This window comes from Hyperoodon ampullatus (genome assembly GCF_949752795.1).
Source record: "Hyperoodon ampullatus genome assembly, chromosome: 6".
Lineage (NCBI taxonomy): Eukaryota > Metazoa > Chordata > Mammalia > Artiodactyla > Ziphiidae > Hyperoodon > Hyperoodon ampullatus.
Window position 1 is genome coordinate 27,972,517 of NC_136919.1, and position 23,746 is coordinate 27,996,262.

General features: G+C 39.5%; 1 protein-coding gene across 2 annotated transcripts; it reads right to left on the minus strand.

Annotated features, from left to right (window-relative positions):
* Positions 1 to 3,486: 3,486 nt before the first annotated feature.
* Positions 3,487 to 14,132, minus strand: MRPL50 (mitochondrial ribosomal protein L50; the record flags this gene model as incomplete). 2 transcript variants are annotated; one of them, XM_079707014.1, is made up of 4 exons in its annotated part: positions 3,487 to 3,544; positions 7,361 to 7,408; positions 8,415 to 8,691; positions 14,041 to 14,132. In XM_079707014.1, the coding sequence occupies 3 exons, from the start codon at positions 14,130 to 14,132 to the stop codon at positions 7,379 to 7,381; spliced, it is 399 nt and encodes a 132-aa protein (XP_079563140.1). In that variant the 3' UTR covers positions 3,487 to 3,544; positions 7,361 to 7,378. The 2 variants fall into 2 exon arrangements, with proteins under 2 accessions (XP_079563140.1, XP_079563139.1); XM_079707013.1 differs by lacking the exons at positions 3,487 to 3,544; positions 7,361 to 7,408 and having other exon boundaries at positions 7,956 to 8,691.
* Positions 14,133 to 23,746: the final 9,614 nt, after the last annotated feature.

The window sequence follows — 23,746 nt, forward strand, 5'->3', positions numbered from 1 at the left end:
ATACCTACAATAACGAACCCAAAACAATTAAGAAAATGGGAATAGGAACACACATATCACTAATTACCTTAACTGTAAATGGACTAAATGCTCCCAACAAAAGACACAGATTGGCTGAATGGATACAAAAACAAGACCCATATATATGCTGTCTACAAGAGACCCACTTCAGACCTAGAGATACATACAGACTGAAAGTAAGGGGATGGAAAAAGATATTCCATGCAAATGGAAATCAAAAGAAAGCTGGAGTAGCAATTCTCATATCAGACAAAATAGACTTTAAAATAAAGACTATTAGAAGAGACAAAGAAGGACACTACATAATGATCAAGGGATCAATCCAAGAAGAAGATATAACAATTGTAAATATTTATGCACCCAACATAGGAGCACCTCAATACAAAAGGATAATACTAATAGCCATAAAAGGGGAAATCGACAGTAACACATTCATAGTAGGAGACTTCAACACCCCACTTTCACCAATGGACAGATCATCCAAAATGAAAATAAATAAGGAAACATAAGCTTTAAATGATAGATTAAACAAGATGGACTTAATTGATACTTATAGGACATTCCATCCAAAAACAACAGGATACACATTTTTCTCAAGTGCTCATGGAACATTCTCCAGGATAGATCATATCTTGGGTCACAAATCAAGCCTTGGTAAATTTAATACAGTTGAAATTGTATCAAGTATCTTTTCCGACCACAATGCTATGAGACTAGATATCAATTAAAGGAAAAGATCTGTAAAAAATACAAACACATGGAGGCTAAACAATAAATGACTTAATAACGAAGTGATCACTGAAGAAATCAAAGAGGAAATCAAAAAATACCTAGAAACAAATGACAATGGAGACACGACAACCCAAAACCTATGGGATGCAGCAAAAGCAGTTCTAAGAGGGAAGTTTATAGCAATACAATCCCACCTTAAGAAACAGGAAACATCTTGAATAAACAACCTGAACTAGCACCTAAAGCAATTAGAGAAAGAAGAACAAAACACCCCAAAGTTAGCAGAAGGAAGGAAATCATAAAAATCAGATCAGAAAAAAATGAAAAAGAAATGAAGGAAATGATAGCAAAGATCAATAAAACTAAAAGCTGGTTCTTTGAGAAGATAAACAAAATTGATAAACCATTAGCCAGACTCATCAAGAAAAAAAGGGAGAAGATTCAAATCAGCAGAATTAGAAATGAAAAAGGAGAAGTAACAACTGACACTGCAGAAATACAAAAGATCATGAGAGATTACTACAAGCAACTCTATGCCAATAAAATGGACAACCTGGAAGAAATGGACAAATTCTCAGAAATGCACAACCTGCCAAGACTGAACCAGGAAGAAATAGAAAATATGAACAGACCAATCACAAGCACTGAAATTGAAACTGTGATTAAAAATCTTCCAACAAACAAAAGCCCAGGACCAGATGGCTTCACAGGTGAACTCTATCAAACATTTAGAGAAGAGCTAACACCTATCCTTCTCAAACTCTTCCAAAATATAGCAGAGGGAGGAAAACTCCCAAACTCATTCTACGAGGCCACCATCACCTTGATACCAAAACCAGACAAGGATATCACAAAGAAAGAAAACTACAGGCCAATATCACTGATGAACATAGATGCAAAAAACCTCAACATACTAGCAAACAGAATCCAACAGCACATTAAAAGGATCATACACCATGATCAAGTGGGGTTTATTCCAGGAATACAAGGATTCTTCAATATATGCAAATCAATCAACGTGATACACCATATTAACAAACTGAAGGAGAAAAACCATATGATCATCTCAATAGATGCAGAGAAAGCTTTTGACACAATTCAACACCCATTTATGATAAAAACCCTGCAGAAAGTAGGCATAGAGGGAACTTTCCTCAACATAATAAAGGCCATATATGACAAACCCACAGCCAACATTGTCCTCAATGGTGAAAAACTGAAACCATTTCCACTAAGATCAGGAACAACACAAGGCTGCCCACTCTCACCACTCTTATTTAACATAGTTTTGGAAGTTTTAGCCACAGCCATCAGAGAAGAAAAGGAAATAAAAGGAATCCAAATTGGAAAAGAAGAAGTAAAGCTGTCACTGTTTGCAGATGACATGATACTATACATAGAGAATCCTAAAGACGCTACCAGAAAACTACTAGAGCTAATCAATGAATTTGGTAAAGTAGCAGGATACAAAATTAATGCACAGAAATCTCTGGCATTCCTGTACACTAATGATGAAAAATCTGAAAATGAAATCAAGAAAACACTCCCATTTACCATTGCAACAAAAAGAATAAAATATCTAGGAATAAACCTACCTAAGGAGACAAAAGACCTGTATGCAGAAAATTATAAGACACTGATGGAAGAAATTAAAGATGATACAAACAGATGGAGTGATATACCATGTTCCTGGATTGGAAGAATCAATATTGTGAAAATGACTCTACTACACAAAGCAATCTACAGATTCAATGCAATCCCTATCAAACTACCATTGGCATTTTTCTCAGAACTAGAACAAAAAATTTCACAATTTGGATGGAAACACAAAAGACCCCGAATAGCCAAAGCAATCTTGAGAATGAAAAACGGAGCTGGAGGCAACAGGCTCCCTGACTTCAGACTATACTACGAAGCTACAGTAATCAAGACAGTATGGTACTGGCACAAAAACAGAAAGATCAATGGAACAGGATAGACAGCCCAGAGATAAACCCACGGACATATGGTCTACTTATCTTTGATAAAGGAGGCAGGAATGTACAGTGGAGAAAGGACAACCTCTTCAATAAGTGGTGCTGGGAAAACTGGACAGGGACATGTAAAAGTATGAAATTAGAACACTCCCTAACACCATACACAAAAATAAGCTCACAATGGATTAAAGACCTAAATGTAAGGCCAGACACTATCAAACTCTTAGAGGAAAACATAGGCAGAACACTCTATGACATAAATCATGGCAAGATCCTTTTTGACCCACCTCCTAGAGAAATGGAACTAAAAACAAAAATAAACAAATGGGACCTAATGAAACGTAAAAGCTTTTGCACAGCAAAGGAAACCATAAACAAGATGAAAAGACAACCCTCAGAATGGGAGAAAATATTTGCAAATGAAGCAACTGACAAAGGATTAATCTCCAAAATTTATAAGCAGCTCATGCAGCTCAATAGCAAAAAAACAAACAACCCAATCCAAAAATGGGCAGAAGACCTAAATAGACATTTCTCCAAAGAAGATATACAGAGTGCCAACAAACAAATGAAAGAATGCTCAACATCATTAACCATTAGAGAAATGCAAATCAAAACTACAATGAGGGGCTTCCCTGGTGGCGCAGTGGTTGAGAGTCCGCCTGACGATGCAGGGTACACGGGTTCGTGCCCCAGTTCGGGAAGATCCCACATGCCACGGAGCGGCTGGGCCCGTGAGCCATGGCCTCTGGGCCTGCGTGTCCGGAGCCCGTGCTCCGCAACGGGAGAGGCCACAACAGTGAGAGGCCCATGTACTGCAAAAAAAAAAAAAAAACTACAATGAGATATCATCTCACACCCGTCAGAATTGCTATCAAAAAATCTAGAAACAATAAATGCTGGAGAGGGTGTGGAGAAAAGGGAACACTCTTGCACTGCTGGTGGGAATGTGAATTGATACAGCCACTATGGAGAACAGTATGGAAGTTCCTTAAAAAACTACAAATAGAACTACCATATGACCCAGCAATCCCATTACTGGGCATATACCCTGAGAAAACGATAATTCAAAAAGAGTCATGTACCAAAATGTTCATTGCAGCTCTATTTACAACAGCCCGGAGATGGAAACAAACTAAGTGTCCATCATCTGATGAATGGATAAAGAAGATGTGGCACATATATACAATGGAATATTACTCAGCCATAAAAAGAAACGAAATTGAGCTATTTGTAATGAGGTGGATAGACCTAGAGTCTGTCATACACAGTGAAGTAAGTCAGAAAGAGAAAGAGAAATACCGTATGCTAACACATATATATGGAATGTAAGGGGGAAAAAATGTCATGAAGAACCTAGGGGTAAAACAGGAATAAAGACACAGACCTACTTGAGAATGGACTTGAGGATATGGGGAGGGGGAAGGGTAAGCTGTGACAAAGCAAGAGAGAGGCATGGACATATACACACTACCAAACGTAAGGTGGATAGCTAGTGGGAAGCAGCCGCATAGCACAGGGAGATCAGCTCGGTGCTTTGTGACCGCCTGGAGGGGTGGGATAGGGAGGGTGGGAGGGAGACACAAGAGGGAAGGAATATGGAAACAGATATATATGTATAACTGATTCACTTTGTTATAAAGCAGAAACTAATACACCATTGTGAAGCAATTATACTCCAATAAAGTTGTAAAAAAAAAAAAAGAACCTATGGGCAAGACGGGAATAAAGACACAGACCTACTGGAGAATGGACTTAAGGATATGGAGAGGGAAAAGGGTAAGCTATGACAAAGTGAGAGAGTGGCATGGACATATATACACTACCAAATGTAAAATAGATAGCTAGTGGGAAGCAGCTGCATAGCACAGGGAGAACGGCTCAGTGCTTTGTGACCACCTAGAGGGGTGGGATAGGGAGGGTGGGAGGTAGGGAGATGGAAGAGGGAAGAGATATAGGCACATATGTATAACTGATTCACTTTGTTATAAAGCAGAAACTAACACACCATTGTAAAGCAATTATACTCCAATAAAGATGTTTAAAAAAAAAAGTATATGTACAAGGGGGTTCACTGGAGTATTGTTTATATGTGCAAAACATAAAACCAATCTGTATGTTTAGGATGAATTAAATAGCGTGTATCTTTCAATGAAGAATCAAGCAGTAATTTAAAACGACTCTGGAGAAATATACTTATTAACAAAACAAATACATATTTTAAGAGAGAAGTAACAAATCAATACATATTGTATTATACAAAACCACTTTTGTAAAAATACGTATTTTAGGTGTGAATAATTTTTATCACCATGTGAGTTTTTTAAAATTTTGGTTATCTGTTTTCTAATGTTTCTACAATTAACTTGTACATTGTATGTGTGTAATTAAAAACAAGCGTAACAAGAAAAAATTAAAAAAAAAGACACAGTGGAATGACTTCTGAGTAGGAAGGTGTTTTATGGCACACCAACACTCAAAAAACTAGAAAAGCCGGGCTTCCCTGGTGGCGCAGTGGTTGAGAGTCCGCCTGCCGATGCAGGGGATGCGGGTTCGTGCCCCGGTCCGGGAAGATCCCACATGCCACAGAGCGGCTGGGCCCGTGAGCCATGGCCGCTGAGCCTGCGCGTCCAGAGCCTGTGCTCCGCAACGGGAGAGGCCACAACAGTGAGAGGCCCGCGTACCACACACACAAAAAAAAAACTAGAAAAGCCAAATAAAAAAATAACATAGGGCTTCCCTGGTGGCGCAGTGGTTGGGAGTCCGCCTGCCGATGCAGGGGACGCGGGTTCGTGCCCCGGTCTGGGAGGATCCCACGTGCCGCGGAGCGGCTGGGCCCGTGAGCCGTGGCCGCTGAGCCTGTGCTCCGGAGCCTGTGCTCCGCAAGGGGAGAGGCCACAACAGTGAGAGGCCCGCCTACCGCAAAAAAAAATAAAATAAAATAACATAAAAGCAAAAAACTGGCAACAATTTAAAATCCAGTAATAGAATACTGGTTGAATAACTATGTAACATGCATTTATGGAATATGTTATTAATCAAATCTATTATTCTTAAGACTATTTAAAGATGAGTAGAAATAGTCATGGTGTGAAGGGGTCACATGACAGGATGTCATAGCAAATTTTAAAATACAGGAAAAAAGGTTTTTTTCACTTGTTAATATACAAGAATGTTAGGTGATTATCTGGTGGATGGAAAAGATATTTTTTCTGTCTTTCCCAATTTTCTAAAAAAAAGTGCTTTTATAAATGACACGTTAAAATTAAAAAGAAGAGAGGGAGAAGTTTCTTTTTTGCTGCTTGAAATATATACTGTTGTTAATAAGGAGACAAACCCAGAATGAAGTCATTTGTGCCACAGGGCAGCAAACCCAGACAATATCTAACCTCATTATAGACTCGACCTTCCCCAGGAATGTGACCTTTAATCCGCCAATCTGGAATTTCCTGGTCAGCACTTGGAGGTAATCCACTGATAGACCCTATCCATTCCCCTTAAAGAGGGTGACCTTGCCTAAAACAATGCATTTTTGCTAGTAATTTCCTTTTTTCTGCTCCCTCTCTGCCTTTAAAAACCTTTCCTTTTCTGAAGCTCAACAGAGCAGCTCTCTATTGCTGGAGGGGATGCTGCCTGATTTATGAATCATTTAATAAAGCCAATTAGAATCTTCAAATTAATCAGTTGAATCTTTGTTATTTAGCACTGTTTGTGTAAGACCATTCATTCTACTAACACTGAATCTCTATTTTATTAGTTTTTATGTAAGCATACACAGAGTTCAATGTCCCAACAGAGTAAAACTGCTAACATTTTTATATAGTAATCATTTAATTTTTTAAAAGGTAAACCTTTTATATCATGTTTTTAGTTATCTCAGGAAACAAGTTAGCAAACCTAATTTAATCTTTCCAGGAAAACTATAGGTCATTATTCTGATATATTATATTCGGCTGTAAACCAGTGATGCCCTCTAGAGTTACTGATGAATGTGTAGTTTCCCTTCCCTGTCAGCTAAACATTCCAGGACTGCTGTTTCAGGGGGCAGTACTAGTCTCCCACCTCAATACTAGCTTCTAGGGTCATGGTACTCAAAACATCATCAGAATAACCTAGGGGCTTTATAGACAAGTTCAGGACCCACTTTTGACCTACAGAATCAGAATCTGCATTTTAAAAAGATCCCAAGTGATTCATAAGCACATTAAATTTTGAGAAACCGCTCCAGGTTATGAAGGAGTAATTTCTTTGGCCCTAACATTTACATGAATGCTGGCTTTGCAGCTCTCCAGAAGAAACCAAGTGTTTTTCCACACTGCCCTCACCATCTCTTACTTCCACCTTACCCTTTGCACATTTTTCTGTGTCTCCAGATTAGAAGTAAAAGTTGTGTGGGAAATGAGATAATCAAATCCTGTACATGAAATTCAAATGTTTCCACGCTGAACCCATTTCACATAGAAGCAGAAGGGATAAACAGCTCTAATGTTTAAGTTCCAGGGCTCCAAACACTTTGACATTCCAGGTACTTCTGAATTTCTTCAATGTAGAGGTTATTGAAAATCTGATTGTCCACTGATGACATTTATAGGGCATGACCATATTGTAACTTATTTTTCTAATAAACATACCAGAATTTATATATCCAACTAATTTCTTCCCTCTTCCAAGGAGTCACCCTAGAAAAGAAAATAAATACAATTTCCTTTGTTTAAAACCTATCACTTTTCTTTCAGAATTATTTGTAGTCAAGATAAAATATAAGCAATTCCTTCTTGTGTCATTACTCTCTAGCCATATCTAAAGTCTGAAAAAGAATAATTCCTAATTTAATCACTTCCTCATTTTTTTTTATCATTCAGAATCATCTGGTTAGCTCACTATTTGAGTAATTTCCACAAACTAAGTACATGAAAGTCTGCAGACTTATCACCCTAGTGGATATTCATAAGTACTCAAGGCCACTTTTTAAAAGTTACAGAAAAGAAAAAGGGTTTGAAATAAACATCATCTCCTTTGAAGAGAATATTCATTTAGGTATAGAATCTGTTCTATCTTTTACCAAAATAACACATATTCTAACTTTTTCATTTATAATACTTAAATTAAGAAAATGACAAGGCAGAAAAGCAAATTTCACATTAAAAAAATTTCAAACACACTTTAAGAAATCTACTTTAATTCCAAGAGATTAATCTAGATTGAACAGTATTATTTTCTACTATTTCTACTTATACAGTAAAGCGAATAGTGAAACAACTTTCACAATACACAACACAGATTTTTATGTTTCTTTTATAAATGTTACCTTGTTACGTAACATATATTTTCATAAATTATTAATGACCTGGTTCCATTAAAAAAAAAAGTTTCAGCAAATGTGAAAAGAAAATCTTATTTGTCAATTCATGATGATTAAAAAAAAAGGAGATGATACATCCTTCCACAGAAAAAAGTGGATTTACAGACCAGTTCTGACAGCATTTCACATGGTAAAGTATCAAAATGTCTGATAAGCAGCCCCCTTCTCAGGTGGAAAAAAAAATATTTCAACGTGTTCCTCCTTTAAACTGCTCAGTAACCCCAAGTGATTTTTAAATTGGGAGGCAGATTACTGGCAATAAGTTCGTCAAATTTAGATCTATCCTGAACAGGCACATTATAGAAATCAAGAACATCTCTGACCCTGCACATCTGGTGAAGCCTGGAGTTAGGCACTGCATGGCCCAAGTCATCAGCTAAACGTGCCAAGAAGCTGAACTTCAGATGAACATCTTCCAGGGAGATGTCCTGCCAATTGTTAGGAAGAGATGAATCAAAAACTTCTTTGACATGAGATTCCAAACGACCCTGGAGATCTTCGGGTGGTATGTATGTTCGGCTTCGTAAGGGTGGACACACCAGAATAGGTTCTTTCTTCACCTCTTCTACTGTCTCAGCCACCACTGGCTGTTTCTCTTTTCTGGAATGATCAAAAACAAATATGTGAATCTTTAGTTCACTGCATTAAAGAAGTTGACCAACAGAAGACCTAATTTTGCCCATCAATCTAAATCAATATACTGCACACTTACTACTCTTCTGGGCAGTGTTGAGAGAAGAGTCAGATAGGCCCCTGCCCTTGGAAGTTTATAGTTGAACTAAACTGGCACAAAGAGAAAACAAAAACTAATTTCAGATTTTACATGCTATGTGAATTCCCAAGAATGGGTGAAGAAGGTAAATCCTCTGGGATTTCCGGTCCTCCCAGATCCAAACCCAATCTACCTCTCTAACCTCATCTCCCACTAATCTTCTATATACATTCTATGCCTTACCCAAACTAAACTACATTCTGTTTCCCACTTTCCTGATGTCACGTTAGCTCAAGTTATATCCTATCTGAAATAACTATCTTTCATCTCCACTTATAGAAATCTTATTTATCCTCTAAGTCCTGGGACAAAACTCTTCTCTCTCAAGCTTTACTTGATTTCCCCAATCAAGTATAACTGTAAGCTTCTCTGATCTCTCATAGTACTTTTTTAAAATTGAAGTATAATTGATTTACGTCATGTTAGTTTCAAGTGTACAGTACATTCAGTTTTATATATATATATTCTCTTTCAGATTCTTTTCCTTATAGGTTATTACAAAATAGAGTTCCCTGGGCTTCCCTCGTGGCACAGTGGTTGAGAGTCCGCCTGCCGATGCAGGGGACACAGGTTCGTGCCCCGGTCCGGGAGGATCCCGCATGCCGCAGAGCGGCTGGGCCCGTGAGCCATGGGCGCTGAGCCTGCGCGTCCGGAGCCTGTGCTCCGCAACGGGAGAGGCCCGCGCACCGCAAAAAAAAAAAAAAGAGTTCCCTGTGCTATACCTTACATCCTTGTTAGTTACCTATTTTATATATAGTAGTGTGTAAACGTTAATCCCAACCTCCTAATTTATCCCTCTCCCTCACTTTCCCCTTTGGTGACCATAAGTTTGTTTTCTATGTCTGTAGGTCTATTTCTGCTTTGTAAGTAAGTTCATCTGTATCCTTTTTTTTTTTAAGATTCCACATATATCAGAGCACTGTATATTGCTCTCAGAGCATACTGCATCCTACCTGAGTTTTAATTTTACTTACAGTCTACTTCTCTTACTAGATCAGGGTTTCTCAGCCCAAACATTATTGACATTTCGGACAATTCTTTGTTGTGGGAAGCTATCCTGTTCACTGCAGGTTGCTCAGCAGCATCCCTGGCCTCTACCCACTAAATGCCAGTAGCACTCCTGTCCTCCAGTCATAACAACCAAAAGACATGGTCAAATGTCCCCTGGTGGGCAAAACTGTCCCCGGTTAAGAACCACTGTGCCAGATTATAAACTCCTGAATACGGAGATCTGTTTATTAATTTTGGGGTCCTTTAAAACTGCTTGTGTAACTATTATTGAGTACATGGGCCAATGTGAAGGAATCTGTCTTGACACATTATTTCAGTGCTTCTATGTACATAAACTAACTCCTGTGTTCTATGGAGTTGGCATCTGATTGGGATTGGTCATCCCTACAGAAATTGGAGGGTACCAGAAATGAACAATGTCTAGCCAAGAAAATCGTTTGTAACACTATTCCTCTGTGCCTACTCAAAGACTCTTCCAGCTATTTATCCCTCTTTCTGCATCAATTCTTTACCAATTTCTCCCTATCTACTAGAGTATCCCCATGACACACAAATATGCTGTAGGATTTCCCATCTTTAAAGGAAATTCTCCCCAGATTCCATGTTCCACTCCAGCTTCCTTTATAACAAAACTTCTCAAAAGAGTTGACTATGCTTATAGTCTCTATTTCCTCACCTCTCATTTTCTCCTCAAACTACTCCAGTCACATCTCATCATAGTGAAATGTAATCTATTCCTTTCATCTCAGTAATTTCTTATACCGGTGTACCTCATCTTATTGCACTTCGCAGATACTGTGTGTTTTTAAAAGCTGAAGGTCTGTGGCAACCCTGCATCAATCAAGTCTACAGGCGCCATTTTTCCAACAGCATTTGCTCACTTCATGTCTGTCACATTTTGGGAATTCACGCAGTACTTCAGACTTTTTTGATATTATTATATTTGTTATGGTGATGACCACTGATCTTTGATTTACTATTGTAACTGTTTTGGGGTGTCACAAACCATGCTGATACAGACAACAAACTTGATTGATAAATGTTGTGTGTGTTCTGACTGCTCCACCAACTGGTTGTTACCTGGTCTCTCTCCCTCTCCTTGACCTCCCTATTCTGAGTCACAACAATACTGAAATTATGTCAATTAGTAACGCTTCATCAGCCTATAAGTGTCCAAGTGAAAGGAATAGTTGCACATCTTTTACTTTAAATCAAAAGCTAGAATGATTAAGCTGAGTGAGGAAGGCATGCTGAAAGCCAAGATAGGCTGAAAGCTAGGCCTCTTGGCTAAAGAGTTAGCCAAATTGTGAATGCAATGAAAAAGTTCTTGAAGGAAATTAAAAGTGTTACTCTAGTGAACACACAAATGTTAACAAAGCAAAACAGCCTTATTACTGATGTGGATCAAACCAGCCACAATATTCCCTTAAGTCAAAGCCTAATCCAGAGCAAGGCCCCAACTCTATTCAATTCTATGAAGGCTGAGAAAGGTGAGGAAGCTGCAGAAGAAAAGTCTGACACTAGCAGAGGCTGGTTCATGAGGCTTAAGGAAAGAAGCTGTCCCCATAACATAAAAGTGCAGGGTGAAGCAGCAAGTAGAAGTTGCAGCAAGTTATCCAGAAAATCTAGCTAAGATAATGAAGGTGGCTACACTAAACAACTGATCTTCCATGTAGACAAAACAGCCTTCTTTTGGAAAATGTCATCTAGGACTTTCATAGCTAGAGAGGAGAAGTCAATGCCTGGCTTCAAAGCTTCAAAGGACAGGCTGATTCTTGTTAGAGACTCATGTAGCTGGTGACTTGAAGTTAAAACCAATGCTCATTTACCATTCTGAAAATGCTAGGGCCCTTAAGTATTATGCTAAATCTACTCTGCTTGTGCTCTATAAATGGAACAACAAAGCCTGGAAGACAGTACATCTGCTTACAACATGGTTTACTGTGTATCTGAAGCCCACCGTTGAGACCTACTGTTAGAAAAAAAGATTCCTTTCAAAATATTACTGCTCATTGACAATGCAACTGGTCACCCAAGAGCTCCCTGATGGAGACGTACGAGATTAATGCTGTTTTCACGTGTGCTAACACAACATCCATTCTGCAGTCCACGGAGCAAGGAGTAATTTTTACTTTCAAGTCTTATTATTTAAGAAATACATTTTGTAAGGCTACAGCTGCCATAGATAACGATTCCTCTGATGGATCTGGTCAAAGTCAGTTGAAAACCTTCTGGAAATAATTCATCATTCTAGATGCTATTAAGAATATTCGTGATTCATGGGAAGAGGTAAAATATCAACATAAACAGGAGTCTGGAAGTTTCTAACCCTCACGGATGACTTTCAGGGGTTCAAAACATCAGTGAAGAAGTAATTGCAAATGTAGTAGAAATAGCAAGAGAACTAGAATTAGAAGTGGACCCTAAAGATGTAACTGAATTGCTGCAATCTCATGATAAAACCCCATCATTGAAGAGTTGCTTCTTATGGATAAGCAAAGAAAATAGTTTCTTGGGATGGAATCTACTCGGGCTAAAGATACTGTGACGATTTTTGAAAAGACAACAAAGGATTTAGAATGTTACAAAAACTTAGTTGATAAAGAAGGCATAGAGTTTGAGAGAATTGATTCCAATATTTAAAGACATTCTACTGTGGGTAAGATGCTATCAAACAGAATTGCATGCTACAGAAAAATCATCATTCAAGGAAGAGTCAATCAATGCCGCCAACTTTGTTGTCTTATATTAAGAAATTGCAAGACGCCCCAACCTTCAGCAACCACCACCCTGAACTATCATCAGCCATCAACATCAAGGCAAAACCCTCCACCAGCAAGAAGATTATGACTCTCCAAAGGCTCAGATGATGGTTAGCATTTTTTAGCAATAAAGTATTTTTTTAACTAAGGCATGTATATTGTTTTCTTAGACATAATGCTATTGCACGTTAAACACACTACAGTACAGTGTAAGCATAACTTTATGTGCACTGGGAAACCAAAAAATTTGTATAACATGCTTTGAGATCCTCGTTTTATTACTGTGGTCTGAAAACAAACCGCAGTACCTCCAAGATACACGTCTGTGCTCTAGTTTTCTTCATAATTTACCACTTTCTGAAATTATATTTGTGCATTTTTTCCTCCGCCATTACATATGCTCTATGAAGACAAAGACTTAGTCTGTCTTATTAACAACTGTATCCCTCATACCTAGATGCCCAGCATATAGCAGACACTCTAGAAATAACTTGTTGAATGAGCGAACGAAACAAACTTGAAGGAGATGTGAAAGATAATAATAAATATTAACCAAAATAGAGGGGAAGCTAATAAATGCATAAGCTGATGATAAAAACCCTTTTGGATTGAAGGAGTTTTTGTTTGAAATCTAAGAGGGCATATATTGTTCCCTAAGGTTCCTACAAATTTTGATGTCCTAACACTGAGTCAAATAGACTTACCTTTACAAAACTCCACATGGTATTGTGGGAAAAGCAGTAGATGGGGAGTTAAGAGGCCTGGGTTCCAGATCCAGCTCTGTCATAAACTTGCTTTCTGACTTTTAGCAAAATACTCCCTTTCTGTGCGGCCTCAGTTTTCTCTTGCCCAGAGTACTTACGCTTTGAGAAGGGATTTTGTTTCCGCTGCTGTATCCTACTTAGAGAAATACTGGGCCAGGACACCTGTCTAAAAACCATTTGCTGAGTGAATCAATGAACGAACAAAATGAGGAGGTTGCACTTCATCTCTGAATCTTGCTTGTGAAGAAATATACCCCGCAAACGAATTTAGTTCATCGAGTACTTTCACATTCATGTTCCTGAGCTGCTCGTCCCAAATGAGTCACTTGTTTCCCGACACCACACTACACTCTGTGTCTGGAACACACGGTCAGTACGGTTTACACAATAAATTAACGAGTGAAGTGGAAGGGTAAGGGGGTGGTAACTCGGTTCTAAGATGAGTAAACTGACGCCAAAAGAAGTGACGGAACCCCACCGCTCGCGGAAACCGGCGCTGAAGCTTCTGAGCTCAGAACCCTCGCTCACTTTCCTGCCCCTTCCCTGGTGGCGCAGGATCAGGGTCCCGTCTTAGTTCATCCTTCTCAGTTTCTCTCCTTACTTTCCGTAGCATGACCCACCGTCTAACCTTCCACTTTACCTGAATCGAGACCAAAATTCTCTGCGTGGCGCCTCTGAGACTATCCACGTGAAGCTTCTTCTGGCAACGCCGGAAACCCAGAGGACCGCCATGTTTCATGAGAGCTTCAAGACAGAGCTCCGCCCCCAGCCGGCAGGGACGCCACAAGATCAGCCAATCAAATGTAAGCTTAGTGGCAAGTGATCCCTTTTTTCCTCGGTAAGACTCACCAGAGGCTCCCTCACCCTTTGCACTCCGGGAAGTGTAGTTCGGTAGCCATTGCCGGGGGAGGCTGGACCCAGGAGCTCTCTCGTAGCATGACGGGAGTTGTAGTTGAGGGGCGCCCCGGGAAGGTTCCGGGTGACGCCTTCTGGTCCGGGGGCGGGCGAGCATAGCGTTCTTTGGCTGAAAGCAGCAGGAACTGGCAACCGGGAGGAGGCTCTAGCGAGGCCTGAAAGCGGCGCAGCCAGGCAGGGGAGGGGTTTCGGGGTGGGGGCGGCCAAGTAGCGCATCTGACATGTTGCTGGGGTCGTGACAGCTCGGGGACCGAGGCAGGACCTGGCCAGATCCAGGCTGGAGGCCTCGCTTTCTTCGGGCCTAATCTTCAGCGGCCGGGTAGGCCTTGCCAGAGGCTCCTTTTCGTGCGGCCACCCCGGATTCCTGCCCTGATTTTCTGTCCGAGAGATGGCCTCGCCTAGCCCCCCGCCAGAGCCAAAGGTAAGTCGCCCCTCCGGGTATCCCCGTTCTCTCGCAGTTCCCGAGCTAGGCCGCGCCACCGCCCCCCCACCTCTCGGGTCGCGGTCTTGAGGGCCAGCGCGGTGCAGTGAAGTACCCCCTGGTACACTGGGGTGCCGTTCGCGATCAAACTGACCACTGGCTCCGTTTTTCAAGAGCGACTTGATAAATCAGCTAAAGAAAATTGGTAATGCTCCAAACTATCGTTTTCATTTACGAGTGTTTCCAGGTGAGGTATCTTTTTTGATCCTCCCCTGTGTCTTCTGCACCTGCCGAGATGCCTGGACCCAAAGTGTACGCTTAGAGAAATTTGAATTGAAACGGGTCTCAAGGCAGTGCTTGTAGAGAATCGAGCGGGGCAGTAAGGTGCAGGAAACTTGGGAAGGCCTTGGGGCAGCTTACTAAAATTCAAATATTAGGGCATAATTAGTAAATCAGAAAGCCTTATCCTTAGGTTCCTCACTACAGAGGACAAAGATCCAGCTCAGTTATCCTCTAATTTGAGGTGCTTGTCTGAATTCTGTCGGTTCCCAGAATTGGGCCCCATTTGGAACTCTTAGTATCATGTTCCTCCTAGCCTACCGGGCCCTGACAAGTGATTGTTTCTGCTACTTTCAGTGGTAGAATTGTCCTTGAGACAAGAACTGACTACAGAAATCATACTGTTTCAGGGGTTGCTGACATTTGAGGATGTGGCTGTGTTTTTTACCCAGGAGGAGTGGGATTATCTGGATCCAGCTCAGAGAAGCCTGTATAAAGATGTCATGATGGAGAATTATGGAAACCTGGTCTCACTGGGTAAGAATCTGCTGTTTCTCTGATTAAAATATCTAAGAAACTATAAGAAATCAGAACACTTGAACTACCACCATACCAAACTGATTTGTTCCAAAGTTCTGATTCAAACCTTTCAGCCATGAATTGTTTCCATGACTCTCATCCCTACCGTTCTTGCAATGACCAAAATACAAGCTTTTCTGGCTTCCTATCTTCGTAATCTCATTCCCATATTGCTCTGTACTTTCCCTCCTGGCTCATCCTCCCACTGCTTTCCTCCCACCCCTTTTCACTCTGCCTTCTGGAGCCCCTGTTCCTCTTCACATAATGTTCCCTACCCCTTCTGGCCTTAACTGAAACCTGGCAGTTTCCCAAGGACACCACTTCTCTGGCAGGGGCTGCTTATTCTCCTACATCCTCTTCCTTCCTCTCATCCTTTGTCTCAAGGCTGAAAGGGAAAAATAATTGTTCTCCTAACTTTTCAGTGCTGTTCCCAAAGCATTCGTTTTCCACCTTCAAACACAGTTTCTCTCTTTTGAGGTCTCAGCTGTCTTGCCCTACCCTCTCAATTCCTTTTCACTATCATCTGTCAACTTTTTTTGGTTCCTCACACATAGATTTTGTCACATTTCAGAATCTTCTCTTTGCTAACCCATACCATCGATCATGCTGTCATTACTTCAGCCTCACTGTATCTTGACCATATTGTCTTCAGGGACCCTGCTTTCCATTTTTATTCAGCACCTCACATCAATGATCATACCCTCAATTTTGTCATTACAGGCAAATCTTAAACCCCAATATCTTATACTTTGACCAATATCTTATTTATATTCAGGCAGTAGATGTTTATCGACTATAACTAAACAGGGGTTACCGAAACAGACATGATCTCTGCCCACGTGGAGCTTACTGTAAATTCTTACCTGTCTACTTTTCCTACCAAACCTATTCTTTTTTTTTCTTTAATAAATTTATTTATTTATTTATTTATTTTTGGCTACGTTGGGTCTTTGTTGCTGTGGGTGGGCTTTCTCTAGTTGTGGCGAGCAGGGACGACTCTGTTGCAGTGCACGGGCTTCTCATTGCGGTGGCTTCTCTTGTTGCAGAGCACGGGCTCTAGGCACGTGGGCTTCAGTCATTGTTGCACACGGGTTCAGTAGTTGTGGCTCGTGGGCTCTAGATCACAGGCTCAGCAGTTGTGGCACACTGGCTTAGTTGCTCCGTGGCATGTGGTATCTTCCTGGATCAGGGATTGAACCCGTGTGCCCTGCATTGGCAGGCGGAGTCTTAACCACTGCCCCACCACGGAAGTCCAAACCTATTTATTCTTAATCTTTCCTGTTTCTTGACTTCTTTTCTCCCCCAGGCTCTCGATCCCCTCCTGACTTCACCTCCTTATCTAATCCATGGACCTATATATAAAATGATCACCAGCATGCTGTCTTGCCACCTTGTCATTATGTTCTACCCATTCTGCAAACTTCAAATCCTGTACTGATTATAAAATCTGCCTTGTCTTTTCTCCTACCTGAGTTGCTAAACACAGCAAGAGAAATTTTTTATCCGAACGGATTGGTGCCCTGTATATATACATGATTTTTCTTTCTTGTAGTCTCCACTGGGTTTTCATATTTCAGCAAATTTTTTATCATTGATTTGCTCATGCCCCTGTTCCTTTTAGTGACTATTCCAAAAACTTAGAGAGTTTTCCTTGGGTCCATCACTCAGTGGTGGACCTCACCTTCTGTTTCACAGAGAAGATAGTGGCCACTACACATGAACTCTCAAGTTTTCTGCCCCTCATTGCACACTTAAGGTTGCCTATGTTCTCACATTCTCCAAGAATTTATCAGTCTTTTTTTTCCTTATAGTTTCAGTCTATTCTTTCTCCCCTGGTCCCTTTATTCTGATGATAGATATGTTCGTGGCTCTAGACCTCCCCTTTGAGCCACAGTCTCTCTTGCTGCTCCCTGTAACCTACTACTTGTTTGCTTCACAGCCAGATTTTTGTAAGAGTAGTTAAGGTGTGTTCTCTACTTCTTTACCTCCCATTATCTCTAATCCCCTTTTTGTGCCTCTACCACTTGCCTTCAGTTGTTTAACATTGGTCTGTAATAACCCAATTATCAAATGCAGTAGACTCTTTTTGGACTGTATTTAATTCTTCTCTATAGATATTTGAAACTTTTTATTGCTTTCTTCTATTGCCTTGCATTCTCAGACTTCCTCTCAGACTATATACCTTCTTTGGCAGACCTTATTTACACTCAGGTCATCAGCTACTGCTATGTGATGGTAAGTCCCAAATCTTAATCTCTACTTAAGAGAGGCAGTATGGAGACTAACTGTCCAAGTAAAAAATCCTGATTCCACCACTTACTAGCCTTGTGTTTTAACCTTTCTGTGCCTGTTTCTTTTTTTTTTAATATAAAATGGAAATCATAATAGCACTTACCTCTTAGGATTATTATGAGCATTAACTCAGTTAACATATGTAAAGCATTTAGGACACTGACCAGCATGTAGTAAGTACAATATAAATGTCAATTGTTATCTTCATCATCGTCATTATCTTCTCTGTTGAACTCCAACTTCTTAGTCATCTCCTTTTGAAGACCACATAAATAACTCAGATAATCCACTAAGATCTCAAGGGCCTCCTCTTCAGAATTAAGTACTCCTTTCTCTGTGCTATCTTGTATACGCTTCCATTGTTGAATTTATTTCAGTGTACTATAATCATTATGTTATTTCTCTAAACAGACTGATCTTCAAGAGGACAGAAACTTTTTTTTTTTTTTTTTTTTTTTGGCAGTACGCAGGCCTGTCACTGTTGTGGCCTCTCCCATTGCGGAGCACAGGCTCCGGATGCGCAGGTTCAGCGGCCATTGGCTCACAGGCCCAGCCGCTCCGCAGCATGTGGGATCTTCCAGGATCAGGGCACGAACCCGTGTCCCCTGCATCGGCAGGCAGACTCTCAACAACTGCACCACCAGGGAAGCCCTGCAACTGTATTTTTTTTTTTCATTTGATTTCTCCAGCACTTAGCACAGAGCCAGGCATGTATTATATGCTTCTTAAATATTTGGGTGACTGAGTGAATATAATTAAGACTCAGTATCTTTTGACAAAATTATTGCATTAGCCTGTAAACTAGCCCTGTGCTTCCAGTCTCCCTTTATTCTAATATGTTCTCTTTACTGCCACTGAAGTGATTTTGTGTTAGTTAACTGCTTATAACTTTTGGTGATTTCTGACAGCTTAAAGGATAAAAATCTTAATTTTTTGTCCTACATACTAGCACCTCGTTATACAGCCCCTGCCTAGCTTTCTAGCCTCATCTGTTATTTCCAGAATACCACTTCAGTCTCCAGCCATGTCAGGCTAGGTATTTTTTTCCATTTAGCTATGGTATCTCTGAGTCACTGACAGCTTTTTCCACCCATATGGTGCCCTGGTTGATAATACCAGGCAAATGCCCAGCCTTGCCTGTGCCTAGTACTGTAAAATGGCAGTGAGCCCATCTGTGATCTCCTACTTTTAGGCTGTCTTCTTTATTGTAGCTGAAATGCAGCTTTTCATCAGTTATTATTTCTCCCCCCACAACCTTTTCGTCCTCCTCTGTAAACTCTATATCCATCCCCTTGATGAGTGCTCCCTTGATGAGAGATTACAATTATTAAACTATTCCACTATAGTGTTCTCCCCCACTTCATCCTGTTGCTCTACTTAACACAACTCATCTCGCTTTGTAATTTTGCCTCTTCAGTCATACCTATCCTTTCTATTTTTCTTTAAAAACTTTAGGAACTATATTGATGATACAGCTGACAGCTTGATCTCTTAGTTCTTGATCTTTCAGTTCTTTCAGCTGAAATAGACTTCTTTGGTTTTAATGACTTATATCCAGACAACTTGAGCCAGATTGGACCTTGACAGAATTGGGAATTGCTGTACCTATAAGACCTTAAATTCACTGTTTTCCTCCTTTAATTATAGTCTCTTTCCAATTATTTGTTCAACTACTCATTCATTTGATAAATAATTATAAAGCACTGTGCTAGGCCTAGGAATGCAAGTCCTTCCCCACTCTCTCATTCTTTTACCTAGAAAACTGAGAGGCAACTGTCTACTCTAGAAAAATTAGCTATGACCAGAGGATGGGAACATACAAGCACAGCAGATACCTCAGAAGGTGGTTATAGCTACCAAGCCCAGGTCTAATGGCTAGTCATTTCTAGGCTGCCATATGTGGAAGCCTAGACTCACTTATTTTACCTGTCTTTCTGTTTGACCTATTTGTTTTCATGCCAGTGCCTCTCTGTTTTATTTACTTCAGCAATACAGTATATTTCATGTCTGGTAAGATTAAGTCACTCATATTCTCTTTCAGGGTATACAGTTGACCTTTGAACAACACAGATTTGAAATGCTTGAGTTCTCTTATACATTATTTTTTTTCACTAAATACGTAGTACAGTACTACACAGTCTGTGGTTGGTTGAATCCGCAGGTGCAGAACCATGGATATGGAGGGCCAACTGTAAAGTTACATGTGGATTTTCAACAGTGTGGAGGGTCAGTGCCCCTAACCCTCATGTTGTTCAAGGGTCAACTGTACTTAACTAGTTTTCTGCATTCTTCCGGTTGAAATTTAGATTACTTGGGGTTTTTTAACTGGCTCGTGGGATTTTTGTTGGAATACAGTTAGGTTTGTTGGTTGGTTTGGGAAGAAATAAGATCCTTATAATGTTGAATCTCTTTAGCAATTTGGTTGACTCTATTTAATTGTCTATGTCCTTTAGAAAAATTGTATGGATTATTTTTATGAATCTTGCATTTCTTGTAGATACATTCCTAGGTTTTATGGGTTTTATTATCATGAAGAGCATATTCTATTTTTCTATAATATTTACTAACTGGTTATTCTTGGTAGTAAGAACCAGTATTTGTTTTATATGTCAGTCCTGTCATCACTATTATATTTCATTTAATTCTTTTAGGAATTTTGGGCAGGCATTCATATCATCTGCAAATAATGTAATTTTGTATTATTCCTTTGAGTAAAACCCTGGAACAATATCCACTGGGTAAGCATTATGAAGAAATTTTACCTTCTCAAAAAGAACTTACAATCCAATGGAAAAGACAAACAGTTAAAAGTACAGTGTAATAATACTATAATGCAGTCATGGACAAGGGCTGGTGATCAAAAACAGAGCGCTTAAATCATCTATTGGACTAAGTGAAGGTTTAATAGAGGAACTGTTGCTTTGCACTGAATCTTAAAGAGAAACCAAGAGTTTCCCAAGTAAACAATGTTGGTGGACATTTCATAAATGAGATATGCCAAGAAATGGCATAAAAGACTAAAGCACAAGCAATTTGCTGCTTGAAGTGTGAGAGCATGGGTAGGAGGGTGAATTAAAGCTTAAGAGACCTCATGAAGTGCTGAGCATCATTGTGTAAAGAGATTTGATTTGATTTTAGAGATAATGGAGTGCTAGTGAATCTACAGGTGGTGACATGATTAGAATTCCATTTTATGAAAACCTCTCTGGATTCAGTGAAATAGATACAGCCTAAAGACAAGAGCCAAGGATTATTAGATGGCTTTTGCAATAATCCAAGGAAAACAGAGAGAGAAGGCAAATGCTAAAGAGTAGAATCATTGATTTTGGTGATTGATTAATGGTAAGAAAAAGGGAGAAATCTAGGATGATTTCCTGCTTTGGGACTTCAGTGTGATGGACAGTGATGCCTCTCAAGGGAAGATGATTAGAGGTGGAGACAGACATGACAGCAAATGATGATGGTCATGTTAATTGTGAGCTCTTTTTGAGACATTTAAGTGCAGTATTCAGAGGGTGTGTATATAGAGCAAGATATGGATGTAAACATGGGTAACAATAACCTTAAACAGTTGACAAAGGAAGAGAAATACATGAGGGAAATGTATTAGAAAAGGGCAAAGGAAAGAAGTAGGGAGGGAACTAGAATATAATAGCACAGAAACAAAAACAGTGTCAAGAAACAGGAATAGCCCACAGTACCAGATGCTGCTGAGTAAAATAAGGACTAAATATGTCCATTGTATTTGTTACTTGAAAGTCATTGGTGATTTAATGAGAAGTTTCTCTAGATTCTGGAAACAAATCAGATTTTATAAAACAGAATAGATTGAATGGGAAGAGGTTGGTCATTGAAAACATAGGAAACGAAGAGGTACAGTGTTAAGATTTTTTTCAAAGCTTGGATTTCATCTAGAAAAGGATTTCAGGTTTCAGGATAAAGTTGGATATATTTGTATGTCGGTAGGAAGGTGTCAATGGAGAATACAGATTGAAGAAAGAGGAAGAAATGGTAATAACTGAACAAGTGCCCAGAGGCAAGTGGGATCAAGAGAGAGTAGATGAATTAGCCTTGGATAAGAATGGGATATATCTTCATGTACCACTGAAGGTAATTTTATAGGTAGGAGGTAGAATGGTGAGGGAGTTCTCTCATACTTTTTCATTGAGTGAAAGAAAACACAGTGTACTGAAAGTGAATTTGAGAGAAAGCACTGTAAGTAGACTTAGGCAGAAATAAAGTTTCTTAGGGGAATAAGAAGAAGTTTTTTTGGAATAAAATAATGACTGAAGTAAGTGAAAAGAAAATTCAAAGATGACTCCACAGTTAGAAGACTACAAAATTGAAAGAAAGAGGAAGTCTAAAAAGGGAAATTGTTTAGGGCCAAATATAAATTTGGTGGTGATGCAGTCTTCTCATGGAGTTATCCAACAGGCAGCAAGAGACAGAAAATCAGGAAAGAAGTCAGAGGCAGACTTAAGTGTCCTCTATGCTGCTCTGTTATATCATAGACCATTATGTTATCTTTCTTCCAACGCATGCAAGATTATCATTTCTCAGATGTCATGCAGACTCTCAGTTGGAAGTAGATGGTTCCAACTTGTGTCTTATATCTTTAAAGGCATGAGAATTATGTATACTTGAAGAATGTAGTATTTGTGGTAGGTGAAGTCATAAGCTACCACAGACTGTTCTTTTTCTTAGTTTCTTCCATTAGCTCTAACCGTGTTCTTTTTGGTTTTTTTCCTGTTTTTCTATATCATAGAGTCCATGTCACTTCAACCCAGTTTTTTAAAAGCCATTTGTCTCTTGATGTAGGAGCTATTTTACTTAATATTTTCTTTACCATATTATATTCTTTCCCCATTTGTACTTGTCACCTATTCCATTTGGTAGGGGGCTTCTTGCCTTATCTCTAAATCCTAACTCATTATACAATGCCTGGAATGCTTTTGATCACAATAAATAAATTCTTATTAATGACTGAATTGTTGTTTCCCCTGGTTTTTGTCTTTTATCCTTCTCAGCATCATTTTATGTGTTCTTTCCTGTCAGTTATTTGGTTTATTCACATTCCCATAATGCTACCTCATCCTAAATTTTCCTGAACCTACTGTTTTCTTCCCATGTTATCCTTTCTTCCTTGATAGGCTAGTTTATCCTTCCACTACTTGTTTTACATCTTTGTTTGCCCATCTTACCTTGCATAATTCATTGTTGATTTATCAGCCCTTCCTCCTTTCTCCTGCTGATGCATTTTGTGCCTCGTAAACACTCTTTTCATACCCTTTCTCCAAAAAAACATTTCATTTTATCAGATAACTAATACTAAATATTTATATAGCTTGTACTGTTTGCCAGGTAGTTCTAAATGCTTTATGTATATGAACTAATGTAATCATCACAAGGATTCTGTGATGTAGTAAACTACATTTTATGCACATGGTAGATCATTTACCTTAATTATCTTATTTTTCTGACAGTTTCTCCTTGCTGGCAAGAGCTAGGCTGATGTTTCTATTTTCCATTTATCATTCCAGATGTTTTGAACAGAGATAAGGATGAGGAGCCAACTGTGAAACAAGAAATTGAGGAAATTGAGGAAGTGGAACCACAGGGTGTAATAGTTACAAGAATCAAAAGTGAAATTGACCAGGATCCTATGGGTAGAGAAACCTTTGAACTTGTTGGTAGGTTAGATAAACAGAGAGGAATCTTCTTATGGGAAATACCAAGGGAATCTTTGACCCAGGAACAAAGAATGTTCAGAGGAAACACTAGCATTATCCGTAAGAGACCAAATTCAGAAGAGAAATGTCATAAATGTGAAGAATGTGGAAAGGGTTTTGTCCGCAAGGCT